At 37.8% G+C, this 16,711-nt stretch overlaps 2 protein-coding genes across 5 annotated transcripts in view; one reads left to right on the top strand and one right to left on the bottom strand.

The window, feature by feature from the left end:
- LOC135127564 (sestrin homolog) overlaps positions 1 to 16,711 on the top strand; it is a 380,608-nt gene that overhangs the window by 133,556 nt on the left and 230,341 nt on the right. The gene's annotated exons all lie outside the window — the stretch shown is intronic.
- On the bottom strand, positions 7,132 to 15,551 carry LOC135127562 (uncharacterized). 3 transcript variants are annotated; one of them, XM_064054031.1, is made up of 3 exons: positions 15,483 to 15,551; positions 9,489 to 9,965; positions 7,132 to 7,881 (listed from the first exon to the last, which is right to left on the bottom strand). In XM_064054031.1, exons 2-3 carry the CDS (start codon positions 9,596 to 9,598, stop codon positions 7,698 to 7,700), a joined length of 294 nt encoding a protein of 97 aa, XP_063910101.1. In that variant the 5' UTR covers positions 9,599 to 9,965; positions 15,483 to 15,551; the 3' UTR covers positions 7,132 to 7,697. The 3 variants fall into 3 exon arrangements, with proteins under 3 accessions (XP_063910101.1, XP_063910099.1, XP_063910100.1); XM_064054029.1 differs by lacking the exon at positions 15,483 to 15,551 and adding an exon at positions 14,704 to 14,902; XM_064054030.1 differs by lacking the exon at positions 15,483 to 15,551 and adding an exon at positions 12,782 to 12,884.

Genomic DNA, 16,711 nt, shown 5'->3' with positions numbered 1-16,711 from the left:
ACTTTACTCAGTGAAATTAAATTTAATGTACCCAGATCGAGCAGCCGTCGTCAGATAAGTTTCTCATAAAATATTCCAAACACATTTAACCACTTCAATGGTCCCCTTGTATCTTGTTTTCGTTTCTATAATTATATTACTTGCAGAGATAAAATTATTGATATCTTCCATGACAATTTTGGTAACTCTAGAATCAGAAATAAGATGTGTTATAAAGTTTATAATTAACGTTTAAATACTGTGTTACTGTGTAGAGAGATGATCGTCCGCTGGAAATAAATTCACTATTATTACTATTATTATTATCTCGTTCGGCAAATCAAAATAGATTCGCCGCTTCTATAACCGTCTTTCAGCCCGTGTGTGATCTGGCACACGAAAATAAATTAAATTTCCGTCGAAAAACATCATTAAAGCAGATCGAACAGCTGTGTCTAATTTTTGCCTATCCCTGGCCTTGGCATACGCACGTCATGATCAACAATAGATAGTCGGCCATGACTTTGACATGAGCACCTCAGCCTACTGCCTAGCGACACACAGTCTGGCTCGGACGCAGCACGGATAGCTATGCGATCGAGTGTGCGGGCAGTGCTGCCAACCGTCGGCGTGAGCGCCTTGGGGAATTTTTGTTGATCGGTTGGTACGCGATTCCGCCACTTTGGTGATTAGCCTAGCTGTAAATTAAACATTTGAGCCGGAAATGACAAATTTACTATTCATTTTGTGCAACGACAGGAGAAATTAACGTGCGGTAACTGTATTGGATGTAATTTACATGAAAATGGGGCCTTATTAATATAATTTCGGGCCGTGTTTGTGTGTTATTTGGAAATGGGTTCGCGGGCCGGTGACTTTCGATGGTATCTTATTGGAAGAACACGGGAGTTTATGTTTTATGCATGGACAAGGAAAATATTGTTATTATTATTTTTGTGTAACGATTTTGAAGCCGAGTCCGGCTCTGGTGTTTACCGGCTGATTTATGGCCGCCTTCGATCGAAAATTAAAAATGTCTTCATTTATCGACGTCGTGTCGGTAATAGTGGCATAATTGCGTCGGTAACTGGTACGTGCGGTTCGTTTTTGTACTATTTGAAAAATCCACAATTATACGAGCCGGTGGTTGGAAACGGACGGGTATCTATTAATGGTCGACGAGAAAAAGTTGTACGAAATGCACTACATCGAGGTAATTGGATAATGGAAGGTTATCGAACGTTGTGCACTCGATCCACGCCGATTATTTTCAAAATGTTTCTTTTGTATGGGTTTTGTTTTGCTTGCGCTCTCGTAATTTCAGCGCAAAAATGTTTGTGGCGAATTAGTGTAAATTTCGTCGTTCTTTTTTTCCTCTTTGGACGTTTTTCGTCTGTAGTTGAGTAACGGCGTGTCAAACGCAATTAATTTTCCTTTTTTTCGGTCGTTATTAACTTACTTACTGCGGCGTTCAGGATTTATGTCAGTCATATGATTTTCGCCGATAGACATCAATCAAGAGGGCTTTTTAAAAGGCGCCGGGGAGATGCGCGTCTACTTTTCATGTCATTTTTCGTCGAGGCAAGGGGTGGGGGGGGGGGATGTTCTGATGTTTGATCGTGGCGAAGTCAAAATAGTACTAGGATAGTTAGTTTCCTTCAGCGGAATTCGCAAGTGGACTTGTCCGCTTTCACGTCTATTGCGACATCGTTTTGGTGCGTTCTTCTCAAAGTATTTACACTATACCACAGTGTCACTTTCCAAATAGCACTACACAATTGATTTGTTACATTTCAATTTGACTAAAAAGTAGCTGAAATTATGCAACCAATTAATTTTGACAATTTTTTAAATCATCATTTTGTTTCAATATATATTAACATGCAGCCCCGTAGCTACGGGGGGGCAAGAGGGGGCTGAGCCCCCCCTAGCAGTTGTGGTTGCCCCCCCTGGAAGACTTATACATTATAAATTTCAAATTAGTAATAAAATTTCAATATAATGCCGATTGCCGAAGCATATTAACTGGCCCCACCCGCCCCATCTTTATTTTCTTACAGGGTATATTATTTGGCAATATCACACTACCGTTGATGTTGACCGTATAAAAAAATGAACATGTCACATTTTATTCCATAGCCTACTATGTACTTGAGAAAAGTCAAAAATATTATATGGATTTTCTAAAAATTGAGCTTTTATTGAAATGGACAAAAAATCGACAAAAAATTCTGAGATGTAGATCTCGATGAGCTTAATCAAGAAACATAAGGTCTTGATGGTCCCAGACCAAGATTTTTCAAAAATTCGCTCCCAAAGTCGACATTTCAAACTCTCAAAAAATACATTTCTTTTGGCGGCTCTGGACAAATTGTACGAATTTTCGAAAAGATAAAACCAAAAAAAAAACATTTGGAGATCGAAATCAATAAAAAGATCCCTTCTGCTAGTTTTCGAAAATGCGTGGGAAAAGTCAAATTTTTTTTCTAGATTTTCAAAAATTGAGCTTTTGTTGAAATTAACAAAAAATCAACAAAAAATTCCGAGATGTAGATCTCGACGAGTTTAGTCGAAAAACATAAGGTCTTGATGGTCCCAGACCAAGATTTTCGAAAAATTCGGTTTCAAAGTCGACATTTCAAAATTTCTCAAAAATTACATTTCTTTTGGCGGCTTTGGAAAAATTGTACAAATTTTCGAGAAAATAAAACCAAAAACAACATTTGGAGATCGAAATCGATAAAGATCCCTTTTGCTAATTTTCGAAAACGGTTGGGAAAAGTCAAAAATATTTTATAGATTTTCAAAAATTTAGATTTTGTTGAAGTTGACTAAAAATCCACAAAAAAATCTGAAATGTTGATCTCGACGAGCTCAATCAAAAAACACAAGGTCTAGATGGTTCCAGATCAAGATTTTCGAAACATTCGGTTTCAAAGTTCAAAAATTACATTTCGTTTGGCGATTGCTGAAAAATTTTACGACTTTTCAACCAAATAAAACCAAAAACAACATCTGGAGATCGAAATCAATAAAGGAATCCCTTTTGGTAATCTCGAACGTGCTTGAAAAAAGTCAAAAATTTGACCCAGGTTCTCAAAAATTGTCATATTTCTCCCGTCGATTCTGGAAAAAATGTAAGAATTTTCAAAAAAAATTGAATCCAAAACGATTTCTGGAAATCGAGATGAACAAAGCAATCTCTTTTGGTAATTTTCGAAAATGCTTGGGAAAAGCCAAAAATTTTATATGGGTTTTCAAAAATTGAACTTTCGTAAAAGTTGACAAAAAATTCTGAAATATAGATTTCGACGAGCTTAAAAAAACATGACAGGTTCAAGGTTCCGGATCAAAATTTTCGAAATACTCGGTTTCGAGCTGGAATTTTCAAAATTTCTCAAAAATTACCATATTTCTTTTGGCGATTGTGGAAAAATTGTACGAATTTTCGAAAAAATAACCAAAAACAACATCTGGAGATCGAAATCAATAAAGGAATCCCTTTTGGTAATCTCGAACGTACTTAAAAAAGTCAAAAATTTGATACAGGTTCTCAAAAATTGCCATATTTTTTCCGTCGATTCTGGAAAAATTGTAAGAATTTTCAAAAAAATTGAATCCAAAACGATTTTTGGAAATTGAGATGAACAAAGGAGTCTCTTTTGATACTTTTTGAAAATGCTTGGGAAAAGTCAAAAATTTTATATGGGTTTTCAAAAATTGAACTTTCGTAAAAGTTGAGAAAAAATTCTGAAATATAGATTTGGACGAGCTTAAAAAAACATGACACGTTCATGGTTCCGGATCAAAATTTTCGAAATACTCGGTTTCGAGCTCGAATTTTCAAAATTTCTCAAAAATTACCATATTTCTTTTGGCGATTGTGGAAAAATTGTACGCATTTTCGAAAAAACAACCAAAAACAACATCTGGAGATCGAAATCAATAAATGAATCCCTTTTGGTAATCTCGAACGTGCTTGAAAAAAGTCAAAAATTTGACACAGGTTCTCAAAAATTGTCATATTTCTCCCGTCGATTCTGGAAAAAATGTAAGAATTTTCAAAAAAATTGAATCCAAAACGATTTCTGGAAATCGAGATGAACAAAGGAATCTCTTTTGGTAATTTTCGAAAATGCTTGGGAAAAGCCAAAAATTTTATATGGGTTTTCAAAAATTGAACTTTCGTAAAAGTTGACAAAAAATTCTGAAATATAGATTTCGACGAGCTTAAAAAAACATGACAGGTTCAAGGTTCCGGATCAAAATTTTCGAAATACTCGGTTTCGAGCTGGAATTTTCAAAATTTCTCAAAAATTACCATATTTCTTTTGGCGATTATGGAAAAATTGTACGAATTTTCGAAAAAACAACCAAAAACAACATCTGGAGATCGAAATCAATAAAGGAATCCCTTTTGGTAATTTCGAACGTGCTTGAAAAAGTCAAAAATTTGATACAGGTTCTCAAAAATTGCCATATTTTTTCCGTCGATTCTGGAAAAATTGTAAGAATTTTCAAAAAAATTGAATCCAAAACGATTTTTGGAAATTGAGATGAACAAAGGAGTCTCTTTTGATACTTTTTGAAAATGCTTGGGAAAAGTAAAAAATTTTATATGGGTTTTCAAAAATTGAACTTTCGTAAAAGTTGACAAAAAATTCTGAAATATAGATTTGGACGAGCTTAAAAAAACATGACACGTTCATGGTTCCGGATCAAAATTTTCGAAATACTCGGTTTCCAGCTCGAATTTTCAAAATTTCTCAAAAATTACCATATTTCTTTTGGCGATTGTGGAAAAATTGTACGCATTTTCGAAAAAACAACCAAAAACAACATCTGGAGATCGAAATCAATAAATGAATCCCTTTTGGTAATCTCGAACGTGCTTGAAAAAAGTCAAAAGTTTGACACAGGTTCTCAAAAATTGTCATATTTCTCCCGTCGATTCTGGAAAAAATGTAAGAATTTTCAAAAAAAATTGAATCCAAAACGATTTCTGGAAATCGAGATTAACAAAGGAATCTCTTTTGGTAATTTTCGAAAATGCTTGGGAAAAGCCAAAAATTTTATATGGGTTTTCAAAAATTGAACTTTCGTAAAAGTTGACAAAAAATTCTGAAATATAGATTTCGACGAGCTTAAAAAAACATGACAGGTTCAAGGTTCTGGATCAAAATTTTCGAAATACTCGGTTTCGAGCTGGAATTTTCAAAATTTCTCAAAAATTACCATATTTCTTTTGGCGATTATGGAAAAATTGTACGAATTTTCGAAAAAACAACCAAAAACAACATCTGGAGATCGAAATCAATAAAGGAATCCCTTTTGGTAATTTCGAACGTGCTTGAAAAAGTCAAAAATTTGATACAGGTTCTCAAAAATTGCCATATTTTTTCCGTCGATTCTGGAAAAATTGTAAGAATTTTCAAAAAAATTGAATCCAAAACGATTTTTGGAAATTGAGATGAACAAAGGAGTCTCTTTTGATACTTTTTGAAAATGCTTGGGAAAAGTAAAAAATTTTATATGGGTTTTCAAAAATTGAACTTTCGTAAAAGTTGACAAAAAATTCTGAAATATAGATTTGGACGAGCTTAAAAAAACATGACACGTTCATGGTTCCGGATCAAAATTTTCGAAATACTCGGTTTCGAGCTCGAATTTTCAAAATTTCTCAAAAATTACCATATTTCTTTTGGCGATTGTGGAAAAATTGTACGCATTTTCGAAAAAACAACCAAAAACAACATCTGGAGATCGAAATCAATAAATGAATCCCTTTTGGTAATCTCGAACGTGCTTGAAAAAAGTCAAAAGTTTGACACAGGTTCTCAAAAATTGTCATATTTCTCCCGTCGATTCTGGAAAAAATGTAAGAATTTTCAAAAAAAATTGAATCCAAAACGATTTCTGGAAATCGAGATTAACAAAGGAATCTCTTTTGGTAATTTTCGAAAATGCTTGGGAAAAGCCAAAAATTTTATATGGGTTTTCAAAAATTGAACTTTCGTAAAAGTTGACAAAAAATTCTGAAATATAGATTTCGACGAGCTCAAAAAAACATGACAGGTTCAAGGTTCCGGATCAAAATTTTCGAAATACTCGGTTTCGAGCTGGAATGTTCAAAATTTCTCAAAAATTACCATATTTCTTTTGGCGATTATGGAAAAATTGTACGAATTTTCGAAAAAACAACCAAAAACAACATCTGGAGATCGAAATCAATAAATGAATCCCTTTTGGTAATCTCGAACGTGCTTGAAAAAAGTCAAAAATTTGATACAGGTTCTCAAAAATTGCCATTTTTCTTCCGTCGATTCTGCAAGAAATGTAAGAATTTTCAAAAAAATTGAATCCAAAACGATTTTTGGAAGAAATCGAGATGAACAAAGGAATTCTTTTGGTAATTTTCGAAAATGCTTGGCAAAAGTCAAAAATTTTATATGGGTTTCCAAAAATTGAGCTTTTGTTAAAGTTGACAAAAAATTCTGAAATACACATCTCGACCAGTTTAAAAAAACATGACGAGTTCATGGTTCCGTACCAAAATTTTCGAAATATTTGGTTTCGAAGTCGGATTTTTAAAATATGTACTAAACATGCAAAAAAATAAACTCAAACAAATTGGATGTTACCTATATGGCCACTACACAAATTTTTGGATGCAATACAGCTGTTTGTGAATCTACATTCTCTGTTTTAACCAGCATTTTAACCAAGTACCGTACTAATTTTTTGGACTTCGACAGGTTTTTACGAAAATTTAGCGTAAAAAATCGACGTCTCCAATTATTTTAATGCTTTTTCAAATATAAAAACTCAGAAAAAATAAAGTAGTTATCTGAGTGTATTATTAAAATATAAATATTTACATGAAGCCCCCTCTGTCGACAAACTTGCCCCCCCCTGAATAAGTTTTCTAGCTACGGGGCTGTTAACATGAGGTAGTTTTTGTGGTGAAATTGGAGCCTGAGCGTTTGGCGAGAGCTACCACACGTACAAATCAGGCATGCTGTTTAAAGCACAATAGTGGCCTATTTTCCACAATTAATTTTTATTGTCGCGCTAAAATAATAATAACAGTTTTAGTACACTTAGTCGATTACGTCATAAAACTACTTAAGAACTTCAAACATTGGCAAACTCTTACATATAAATATTTTTAATTACACAATAAATAAAACCATAATTTACGAGCGACAAAAGTAGTAAATACTGCTCCGAATAAATTTTACGACGACGAAATACAGCGAAAAGTATCAAAATTCAAAACGCCTTAAAATACAGCAATACCCGAAGAACTACACAATCTCTACATTGTGTAAATTCCATTTCTCGGACACCCCAAGTCGCTTCGCGTTACACTCCGATAACTCGTTCCTCCAAAAAGAACAAATATTGACAACTCCCGAGCTTCATAAATCAAAGACGAGGTAATATCTGGTTATTGCACTTTTTACGACATTCGATATAAATGAGCTTCTTTTATCTCACATACTTCTTGCCGGTACGCCAAAAGCCTTATTTCATCTTCTACTTCAACCGCATCATTAGACTTCTTCCAATTTTAGCTCCCGATCCGACATAAAACACGCTCCGAAGAACACCACTTCAAACACACGAAAATAAGAGCAACTCAATTTATTTACGTGAGATGCATCACAATTGTCCGTGCAAAACCTAAATAATAATATCACAACCACCATCACAGTTTAGTTGGGTCCGATCATGATGTACCACGGGAGTATCACAGTCACGGCCAGGCAGATGATGCAAGTCAGACCCACGGTCAATGGGGTGGACTCGTGGACGCACTGCGTCCATTGATGGGTGTCCTCGAGCTCGTGGGCGCTCCTCTGGAACTCCTTCACCTCCACGTCGAACCGGAATTTCACCCTGAAAAACATTAATCCTTAGTAATATAGAATTATATGCATCCCTCCCCCTCCTAATTAGTGCTACATTGTGTTACACTGAGTGTAATTGCTTTTTCCCGACCGACAACATTCCACTTTATTATAGATTATGAAAAGTCCCTTCTCGATGGTATTTATCGTGAGTCGTCCTCGCCCACGCGGTCCGTCCCGGACCGCCCTCCCACGTCCCTTTTTGTTTTTCGTTTATTGCTTATACTCTTTAATAATTGTTCTGTTTTTGCTTCCATAAACCCCAAATCCGCATTCGGCTCGTGGCAAGGACGCCCCGCGAGCGTCTGCTCCTCATTATTTTCGTTTTTCATTCATTTTCTGTAAACATCAAAGCAGTTAAATATGGAAAAAATGTGCTTACCGAGCTTTCGTCGGCCTTAAAAACGCAATAAAAACATCCTTCAAAGTGGAGTTTGCTTTCACGGCTCATAATTTTTTGCGATGGCGCTGTTAAAAAAATGGTTATCGCCGCTGTTACGAGGGGGCTTCGGGAAAGATTGGGGGTGGTACGGCCCTGTACGAGTGAAGGTTGCCGCTACATTAGCAACATTGAAACAATAATAATAATTTTTTGTCGTCGAGACAAGGATAATAGTCCTTGCTCCTTGTTTATATGGCTGGGTTTAAAAGCGTGATCCAAAGCTCTAGATCCTGAATCGAAAAACAGTGTATTGGTGAAATGAAACTGAAAATAACTTGTGGAAGTAGAAATCTCTTAAATTAATTTGGAAGCTGCTCGAGAAGAAGTCAAAATTCACAAAATTCTGTGATAAGATCTCAAGGATTTTCGAAATATTGGGTTTGAAATCTTTTTTTTAATTCTAAAAATTGTCAGATTTCTTATTTTAGATTCTGGAAAAATGGTAGGAATTTTGGAAGGAATTAATCCGGTTGGTATAGGGTGTAGGGCAGTGTTTCTCGGACGCCCCTCGTATTTATCATTGGGTCGCGTCTGGCGGCGAAGGCCCTATCGATTTCATTTTTACTCCAATATCAATATGCATGTAGCCATAAATCGCGACTTCCTTAGCCCGAAATGTATTTATACGTTCATTTTATCTTTATGTTTTATGGAAATGGCGTTATTCGTAATGTTTTTATAGAAACTTTGACGTGCCACTAAAAATGATTCATTTTGAAGAGAGAGGATTTACATTCGCGTAATAGTTACGAGGCTGTATAAATCAAGCTGTGGAAGTTTTGGATTCATAAAAAACAACACTTTCGCATTCTTTATATTTCATCTCGGGAATTTTTCGAGGCCGCCTCGCCACCTTCCAAATATCAAATTTGTTGCGAAAAAGAATTTCAGACTTATGAAAGGAATGAAGGGTCACGGAGATGCCGAGCCCGGCGATGCCGTACATTTTTTTATATTTCGCGAAGGGCGCTTTTGTTGCCGTTATTGGGAAGTTTCGGAGGGGGCGGTTGTTAAGCTGATTACGAGGGAATCCAATTGATGTTTTCGAAATGTCGACTTCTGAGAGTTCTTCGACCGAAAAGTAATTAAAGACGGGAGTGCGTTACACAATGCTGAACGAAAGTGTCAGAAATCAAGTCAAAAATCCGCCTCACCTGGAATTGTACTCCGGGGACTCGCGCCGCCAATACAGCGGCCCGGACCCGGTCCTGTCCAGGATCCACTCCGGCTCCGGCACGGCCTGCAATTTCTCCACCACTTTCATCTCGGCCGGCCTCCGCCTGATTTATAAAAAAACGCCGCTCCTGCCCGGCAAAACTGATTTACGGCACCTAGCGGCTTTTTCGCGACGATAAATTTTCGCGTCGGTTTTATTTTCTCATTAAAAACTTGTTTTTATTGTTCTTTAGCACGGCAGCTCGCCGGGATTTTTTTTATCGGGGTTCGTCCTTCGCTTCCTCGTCCTGTCGCAATCACGGCCTGCCGGCCATCGCAGGATGCGCCCCGACGTCGTCCTCTTCCTTTCCGGGGGTGTTTCGCTGTTTTGATTTGGCCGCCTTGTTTGGCTTGATTTCCAAGAGGCGGGATCGATCGAGGGGGTCCCGAGGGGTTTCTTTTACCACTGGCTGGGCCTGGAAGTGAAAAGAAGTGGTTAGGATGGATGTCTTGTTTGCCTAAGCGAGTTTGTTGTGAAGGGGCTTTATTTTGACGTGGCGCATGCAGGGGATGTGTCAGGCGGATGTTGCTAGGAGAACGGATCGCAGGGACGTATTAAAAAAAAAATGAGAAAGTATTTGCGAGCGATTTAAGTACAATGATAAGAAGTTAAAAGTCTTTGAATAGAACTAGAGGAAAGATCAGTAACAGAGCATAAGCGTCAGAGGCACTGAGACACGATACAGAAGCTCAGACAGAAATAAGAGACAGAGGTACAGAGAAACAAAACTCGAGGCACTGAAATAACGACAAAGAAACAGAAAAATAAGAGGCTGAGGCCCGTAGATGCAGGAGAGTAAGAAACACGGAAACAAGAGGCAGAAGTCGGAGAAACAAAAGACAGAGGCACTGAGGCACGAGACAGAATCTCAGAGAAGTAAGTCACAGAAGCACATAGAAGAGACAGAGGCACACAAAAATAAGAGACTAAGGCACGTAGTGCAAGAGAATTAAAAACACGACAATGAGAGGCAAGTTTGGACAAATAAAAGACAGAGGCACTGAGTCACGAGACAACAGCTCTGACAACAAGAGATAGAGGCATACGGAATAAGAGTCAGAGGCACTGAGGCACGAAACAACCTGACAGAAATAAGAAATGGCACAAAAAATAAGAGTCAGAAGCACATAGAAACAAGGCACATAAGAACTAGGAGTTAGAGAGAAACAACAGACAGAACTAAAAAAAATCGAGAGTCAGTGGTACACAGAAAAAAGTCAAAGGCGTGAAAAAAATTACACAGAAATAACAACTAGAGGTAGATGTAAACAAGTGGAAGATTTATAGAGAAGCAAGAGATAGAAGCACACAGGTACAGAGTAATGAGATTCAGAGGCACTGAGATACAATAAAATAAGAGTACAGAGGTAGGTACATAGAATCAAGAGGCAGAGGCACACGAAAACAAGAGTTGGAGGCGCACAGAAACAAGAGACAGTGAGACAGAGGCACACATAGAAAAGTGGCAGAAGGCCAGAGACAAGAAATAAAGAATTATTAAAATCAAAAATCAGAGCAAAAAGTGAGGGAGAATGGAAGGAAATAACCTGGATGAAAAAGATGGAGAAGCTCAAGGAGTTAAGGGAGCTTTAAGGGGGAGAAACATGAAATTTAATTTAACTTTAATAAGCACGAGCGTAACATTTAAAGAAGAAATGATAAATTAAAACTGAAGTCTGAATACAATAATTCCGCACCTTCTTTGTCAGAGGGAGTATTATTTTTGTCCATTAATTATTTTTATTTTTAACTTCAACAGAAATTGCTGCTTTTGTACCATATTTCCACAGATTTTAGCACATAACAGAGAAGGTTTTTTTGAATGTCGTAATATGAAATGAAAATTCTAGGAATCGATTAATGGAATTAAAGTCTCGTCTGTCGAAAAAAGTTACGGGTACCGGTTTCTTTTCTAGATATCTCCTGCTAGCATATTGTTATATATAATTATAAGCCTGCCTGAAAACAGTACCTACTTTTCCATTGTTCTCTTCTTTGTATGCAAATTTGATGTTCTCAAATTAATCCTTTAGCTTGTCTGACAATTTTTACACTGCGTCAAAATAGGAAAAAATGTCCTCATGCGTCAGTTACATCCTTGAAGAGATTCATAAATGGTCAATTGCGAAACTCACTTACTGAACTTTGGAAAAATCGTCCGTTGAAATGAAAAATGCTAGTTGTATTATCGTAGATTCATATTTAAAAAACACAATGTCATTAATTAAATAACGCTATCAGTACAACATACAAGATACATATTTTTTCGCAGTAGGACTGTCATAACTACTATTTGTTTTTTCCGATGACTAAACCCGAGATAACACTCGCATATTTTAACGGCAAACAAATCGTAAAAAACGAGAATACAAACATTAAAAAAATAAATCATTCAATCCGTCCTGGATTCTAACAAGTTTTCTTTTCTTTCAGCCATTCATCTTTTAAACAAGCCTTACACTAATCATCTGTCAGGATTATCTAAATGTCAACACTCGTTTCTTCCACAAAACAATTTACACAAAACCTGACGGCTCTCAAACGTCTGCGTGGGAAGAAGAAGTTTCGAACAGAAAGAGCCTTTTTCCTAAGTCGTCCTATTTGTCAATTCATCAATGCGATCGATGTCTTTGAAAGGTTAAAAGGGCGAATATTTCTGAAACTCTTATTTCTCGACGACGAAACGTGTGGGAGGCGCTATTTTCGTAGCAAATGAGATATTACAAAAACGATCATTCAATAAGTGTGTTTGATGTTCAATTATTCACGTTTTATTCGAGTTCCATTCAGGTGCGGCGGTAAATTGGAAACGCGATACGCGTTGTTGTCGCGTCGACGAATTAAATAAGTTCGCTGTAAAGCCGACGATTGGTCAACGTCCAGTCCTCGAGGCGTCCAGATAATAAGAAATGTTTAACGATCGTTAAAAATAATGATGTCGCAGAATTAAAGAATAAGTCAAATATTTCTCAACGAGATAATTTTATTTGTTTAAAGGTCGCCCTGTGGACCGACTGTTTAACATCTGTTTGTTCGAGTTTCTTTGCTGATCCGACGTACATACGATGTTAGATCATTTACACAAGGCGAGATTAATGCGGGCCTGCGGACGGCTCCTTGAGTCACCCCGTATTTTTATTCACGACAACACAGAAAACAAAATCCGCCGAGTCACGTAAGCACCAATTGCAATCGAAAGGTAAATCTTCGACAATGAAACACTGTTATTACCTGCCTTATAAAACATTCACTCGCAATTAACCACATGGACAAGCAACGTTTAACACTGAAATAACCTTATTCCGAGCTATTTTTACACCGCCGAATCGCTTTCAGCCGATCAAAGACTCAATAAACATGATGTATTTACTTATCGAATGCAAATAGTCTGATGCAATTTGTCTCGTTTTGCAAACAGGAAACCTGTCACGGTCCCACCATGAGCTCGTCCTTTTCCAATATTTATTTTGAAGTGTGCGTTTTTGCATCGGCGGTGTCAAATTTCGAAAGTCGGATTTGCGTAGTTTAGATTTACGGGCGGCTATTTTCGGCGTATTTATCCGGATTGATGGAGCTTTTTGGCACTTGCAAGCAGGATTCGAAAAAGTCGAAATGTAAATATTGTTAGCGGGTTTTATTGTGATGGGGAGTTTTTGAAAGTGTCGTGTAAACAACGAATGTGGGTCTGTTTATTGCAGACGAGGTTGCTATATACAAAAAAAAATATTTGGCTACTGTGAACTAAAAGACGAGAAATGTTCTCAAAAATCGGGTTTCTTGGAATAGATCTGGTTTTTGAAAATTTGTTGACACTATAAATTCTCATAGCGTAATTAGGGTTCGTTGAAACAGGTATTACTAGTTAATGGCCTTTAATTGAAAAGTCGACATGCATAATTACAAATTTATACTTGGTCTTGGGATAATTATGACCTGCTGCGGTGTTAATTAAGTATAAAATATTGGAAATGCGGGAAATTAATTAAACGTTTTGTCCGATTAATTGTGTTTGTTGTCGTCAGAATTTTAAATAACGTTTGATGGTTTTTAGCCACTTCAGTTTTAAAAATATTGTTAATAATTTTAGAACTGTTGTTACCTCTGATTGTAAAACAGATTAATGGAAAAACACAAGTGTTCTCAGCTTGGTTTTAACGTATTTATTTCTGATGTCAATCTAGTACTCTTCAATGCGATAAAATAAATAAAAATATGTATTTGTGCGGCTCTGAACTTTTAAATCTGGGTTCTGATAAAATGGTTCTCTGGGCTTGGAGTTACTAGAAATGGCGACGCTGGGTATTTCGACGACTATACTAGGAGCTATACTGTGTCAATAGCAAACAAATTTCGATTTTTCAATTTTTAGATTTTTAGTTTTTCGACTCTACAACTTTTCGATTTTTCGATTCAAAATTATTAGAGAAATTTATGCAAAATCTACTTGTTAATAATTTTTCTAAATTTCAGTTAAAAATTGTTTTCTTTTTTTTATCGAAAGACTGGAAAGTTAAAAATCAAGAAAAAGAAAAATAAAATCGAGAAACTGAAAAATCGAAAAAACGATCAATCGTCAAGTAAAATTCTCCCATACCATACAATGGCATACTTTAAAAGAAAACTGATCTCAGAAACGTTAATTTCGACGCCGCCACTGGAATCGTACTGTGTGCTAAATAGACCGATTATCTCGATAAAGTGCACGCGTTGTTGTAATCGCCGCCTTTGTTAAATTCCATCTCATAACAAAGTTCAAGTGTTCCAGTTTAAAACAATACAGTTTAAAAATCACTACGTTTCGAAAACTGGCGATCTTCCTCAACTCAGCAACGTTTCGCTCCCGATAACCCCATTAATTTTTTTTTTTTCATCATTCTGCTGCATTCGTCAATTTTGCACGATCCAATTGCGTGTTCCATTTACCATTTTATTGCATAGGAAATTCGAGCGGCCCATAAAAACCGCCATTAATGAGTCGATTCAATCACCGTACCACGACTCGTCCATCTCTCTCGCCTATTTATTCGAAACGATAAATCATAACCGTGCCACAGCAACCCAGAGCACAGTTTTTCTCCAGCACGTTCTTATTTGCGTCCGACTTGATATTTCGGCGACGAAAACGCGCAAATGCGCCTTAAATTTAAACTTACTCGGATCGGTCACACCCCCGATGCACCTGCCTCGCCTTCCATCGCCACGAATCGAAAATAAACTTTCACCTGTTCTTCGCGAGCAAATTAGCGCACAACATTTAAACTCCCATTAACACAACTAGATAAACCCATTGACACGCCGAGTCGCACATGCGCACGATTTAATGCGTTTAATAAGTTGACTTTGACACTGAACATACGCCGGCGGAATCTGCAGAATGCGGGAGGCGTTTGGACGAGCTTCCAGAGTTGTTTTTGCGATTTCCGCAAACGTTTGTTTTCGAGAGAAAGCCGATTGATCGCCATTGGCGTTCGCCGCAATTTGAAAATTAGTCGGGGTCGGCGCTCTGGTTTTTCGCGCCGATGTCGCCATGGTACATGGAATAACGTAATTTGGTAGATTGTCGCGAGGTGTCCGGGTGAGCGACACGTCATTAAATAATATTGTTGGGCTAAAGTGGCTTTTAGCATAAAGTTGCATTAAGAAAATTGTCCTCGAAGTTTTGGGACCGGGATGAAGGTTAAAACAGTGGACGGAAGTGGTAATATCCATTTGCGGGGGGCGGAATGGGGTAAGGGGGACGGGAAGGGTGGGTATTTTTAGAAGATAATTTATGGAACTGATTGCTGCAGGTGCAAAGTCTAATGATCGTGACTGTGTTTGTTTGAGTGAAGTTAATCGAACGCTAAGGACGAATTAATTAAGCATGATTATGTTATATATTGTTATGTCTATTATATAGCAATTATTATTTGAATTTTTTTGCAATATGTACCTGTGCGTGGTATTAACACTAAACTACACAACTTATTCTGGCTCACCAAATCCGTTATTGAATGATCAAGCGAAAGGACGTCACTGCAAGAAATATAAAAATACGGGTGACTCAAAAAAATTTCAGATTTGGTATTTTCATGAGGAACGAGCCTACGATCATAAAACAGCTTCCCTGAATGCTGAATGCGCTGTAGCCTCGTCGTGTTGAAAATAACTAACTTCGACGAAGGGAGAATCGTTCTGATTTTCGAGAAATATTTTTTGTCGGTTTTTGTCACCTCCACCTGCCGCGTCCTCCTCCCTGCCCGATCCCGCCTCCGTCCTCCGCCGCCGCGACCTGCCGAAGCCGGCCCGCATTTCCCTCAAACCGAACCGAACGAACGTTTTGCGGCTCCGCAAGAGATCAATAGCATCACAAAATGCCATCCACCGTCTTACCCTAAAAATAGCAGCCACCCGGCGATATTAAAAAGCAAACGAAAAACTGGAATACTGCCAGCAGCCCGCGTAGAATTGACCACTTTCATCTGAAAAAACATTTCAGGCTGCATTTAACACAATTTCCGTCGCAGCGCCGCTGCCTCGGCTTCCATCTCGAAGAGTTTTTGGTAATTCGGGGCGGGGGTCGGTCGCTTCCGTTCACACGTACATAAACACCAGGGACGGAAAGCCGCCGCCGCCGCTCGCCCAAGAAAAACACCTCTGGAGCTGCTACAAAGTGGGAAGTGGCGCTGCCGCTAATGCCCGCAGAAATCCTAATTAACTTGCGAGCTTAGAGCCGAGGGGGAAGTTTAATACCCGATTTGTAAATAACGATGGCTTGTAATTTGAATGAACAACGTTATTCCGTCGAGATGGCGAGGAACGTTCGGACGATTCGTTTCACGCTAGGCCGGCTCTGACCGCCGCTGCTGATCGATTCGGGGATGGGGCGCGGGGGCGGCGAGGGAGGAGAGGTGCGAAAAATTAACTTGAAGCGAGTAGGGTCCAGAAGGCTTGGATGGCTGGTTTTAAACGATGTGTTAAGTGATGTTTAATGGGTGGGGGCAGATTTTTCTAAAGGCAATTTGATGTCAGTTCTATAATGGTGCTGTTTTTATTCGGGTACGGATTTTTTTGTAAAAGTAAGGTGGACGTGACGGCACAGCGGTGGTGTGTATCTGAGGTCAGGTCTAGTTAGGTCGGGTCTAGTCAGGTCAGGTTTAGTCAGGTCAGATCTAGTCTAGT

The sequence above is a fragment of the Zophobas morio genome, unplaced genomic scaffold, assembly GCF_036711695.1.
Source record: "Zophobas morio isolate AGI-343-1 ecotype UQ-CSIRO unplaced genomic scaffold, CSIRO_AGI_Zmor_V1 ptg000012l, whole genome shotgun sequence".
Taxonomy (NCBI): domain Eukaryota; kingdom Metazoa; phylum Arthropoda; class Insecta; order Coleoptera; family Tenebrionidae; genus Zophobas; species Zophobas morio.
The sequence above is the reverse complement of the archived record's forward strand: the minus strand, read 5'-3'. Positions and strand labels throughout refer to the sequence as shown.

Excerpts from the sequence above, each read along its gene's own strand:
- LOC135127562 (XM_064054031.1), bottom strand. The coding sequence starts at position 9,598 with ATGAAAGTGGTGGAGAAATTGCAGGCCGTGCCGGAGCCGGAGTGGATC. Across the intron at positions 7,882-9,488 it reads TCCCCGGAGTACAATTCCAG|GGTGAAATTCCGGTTCGACG; the intron begins GTGAGGCGGATT and ends AATGTTTTTCAG.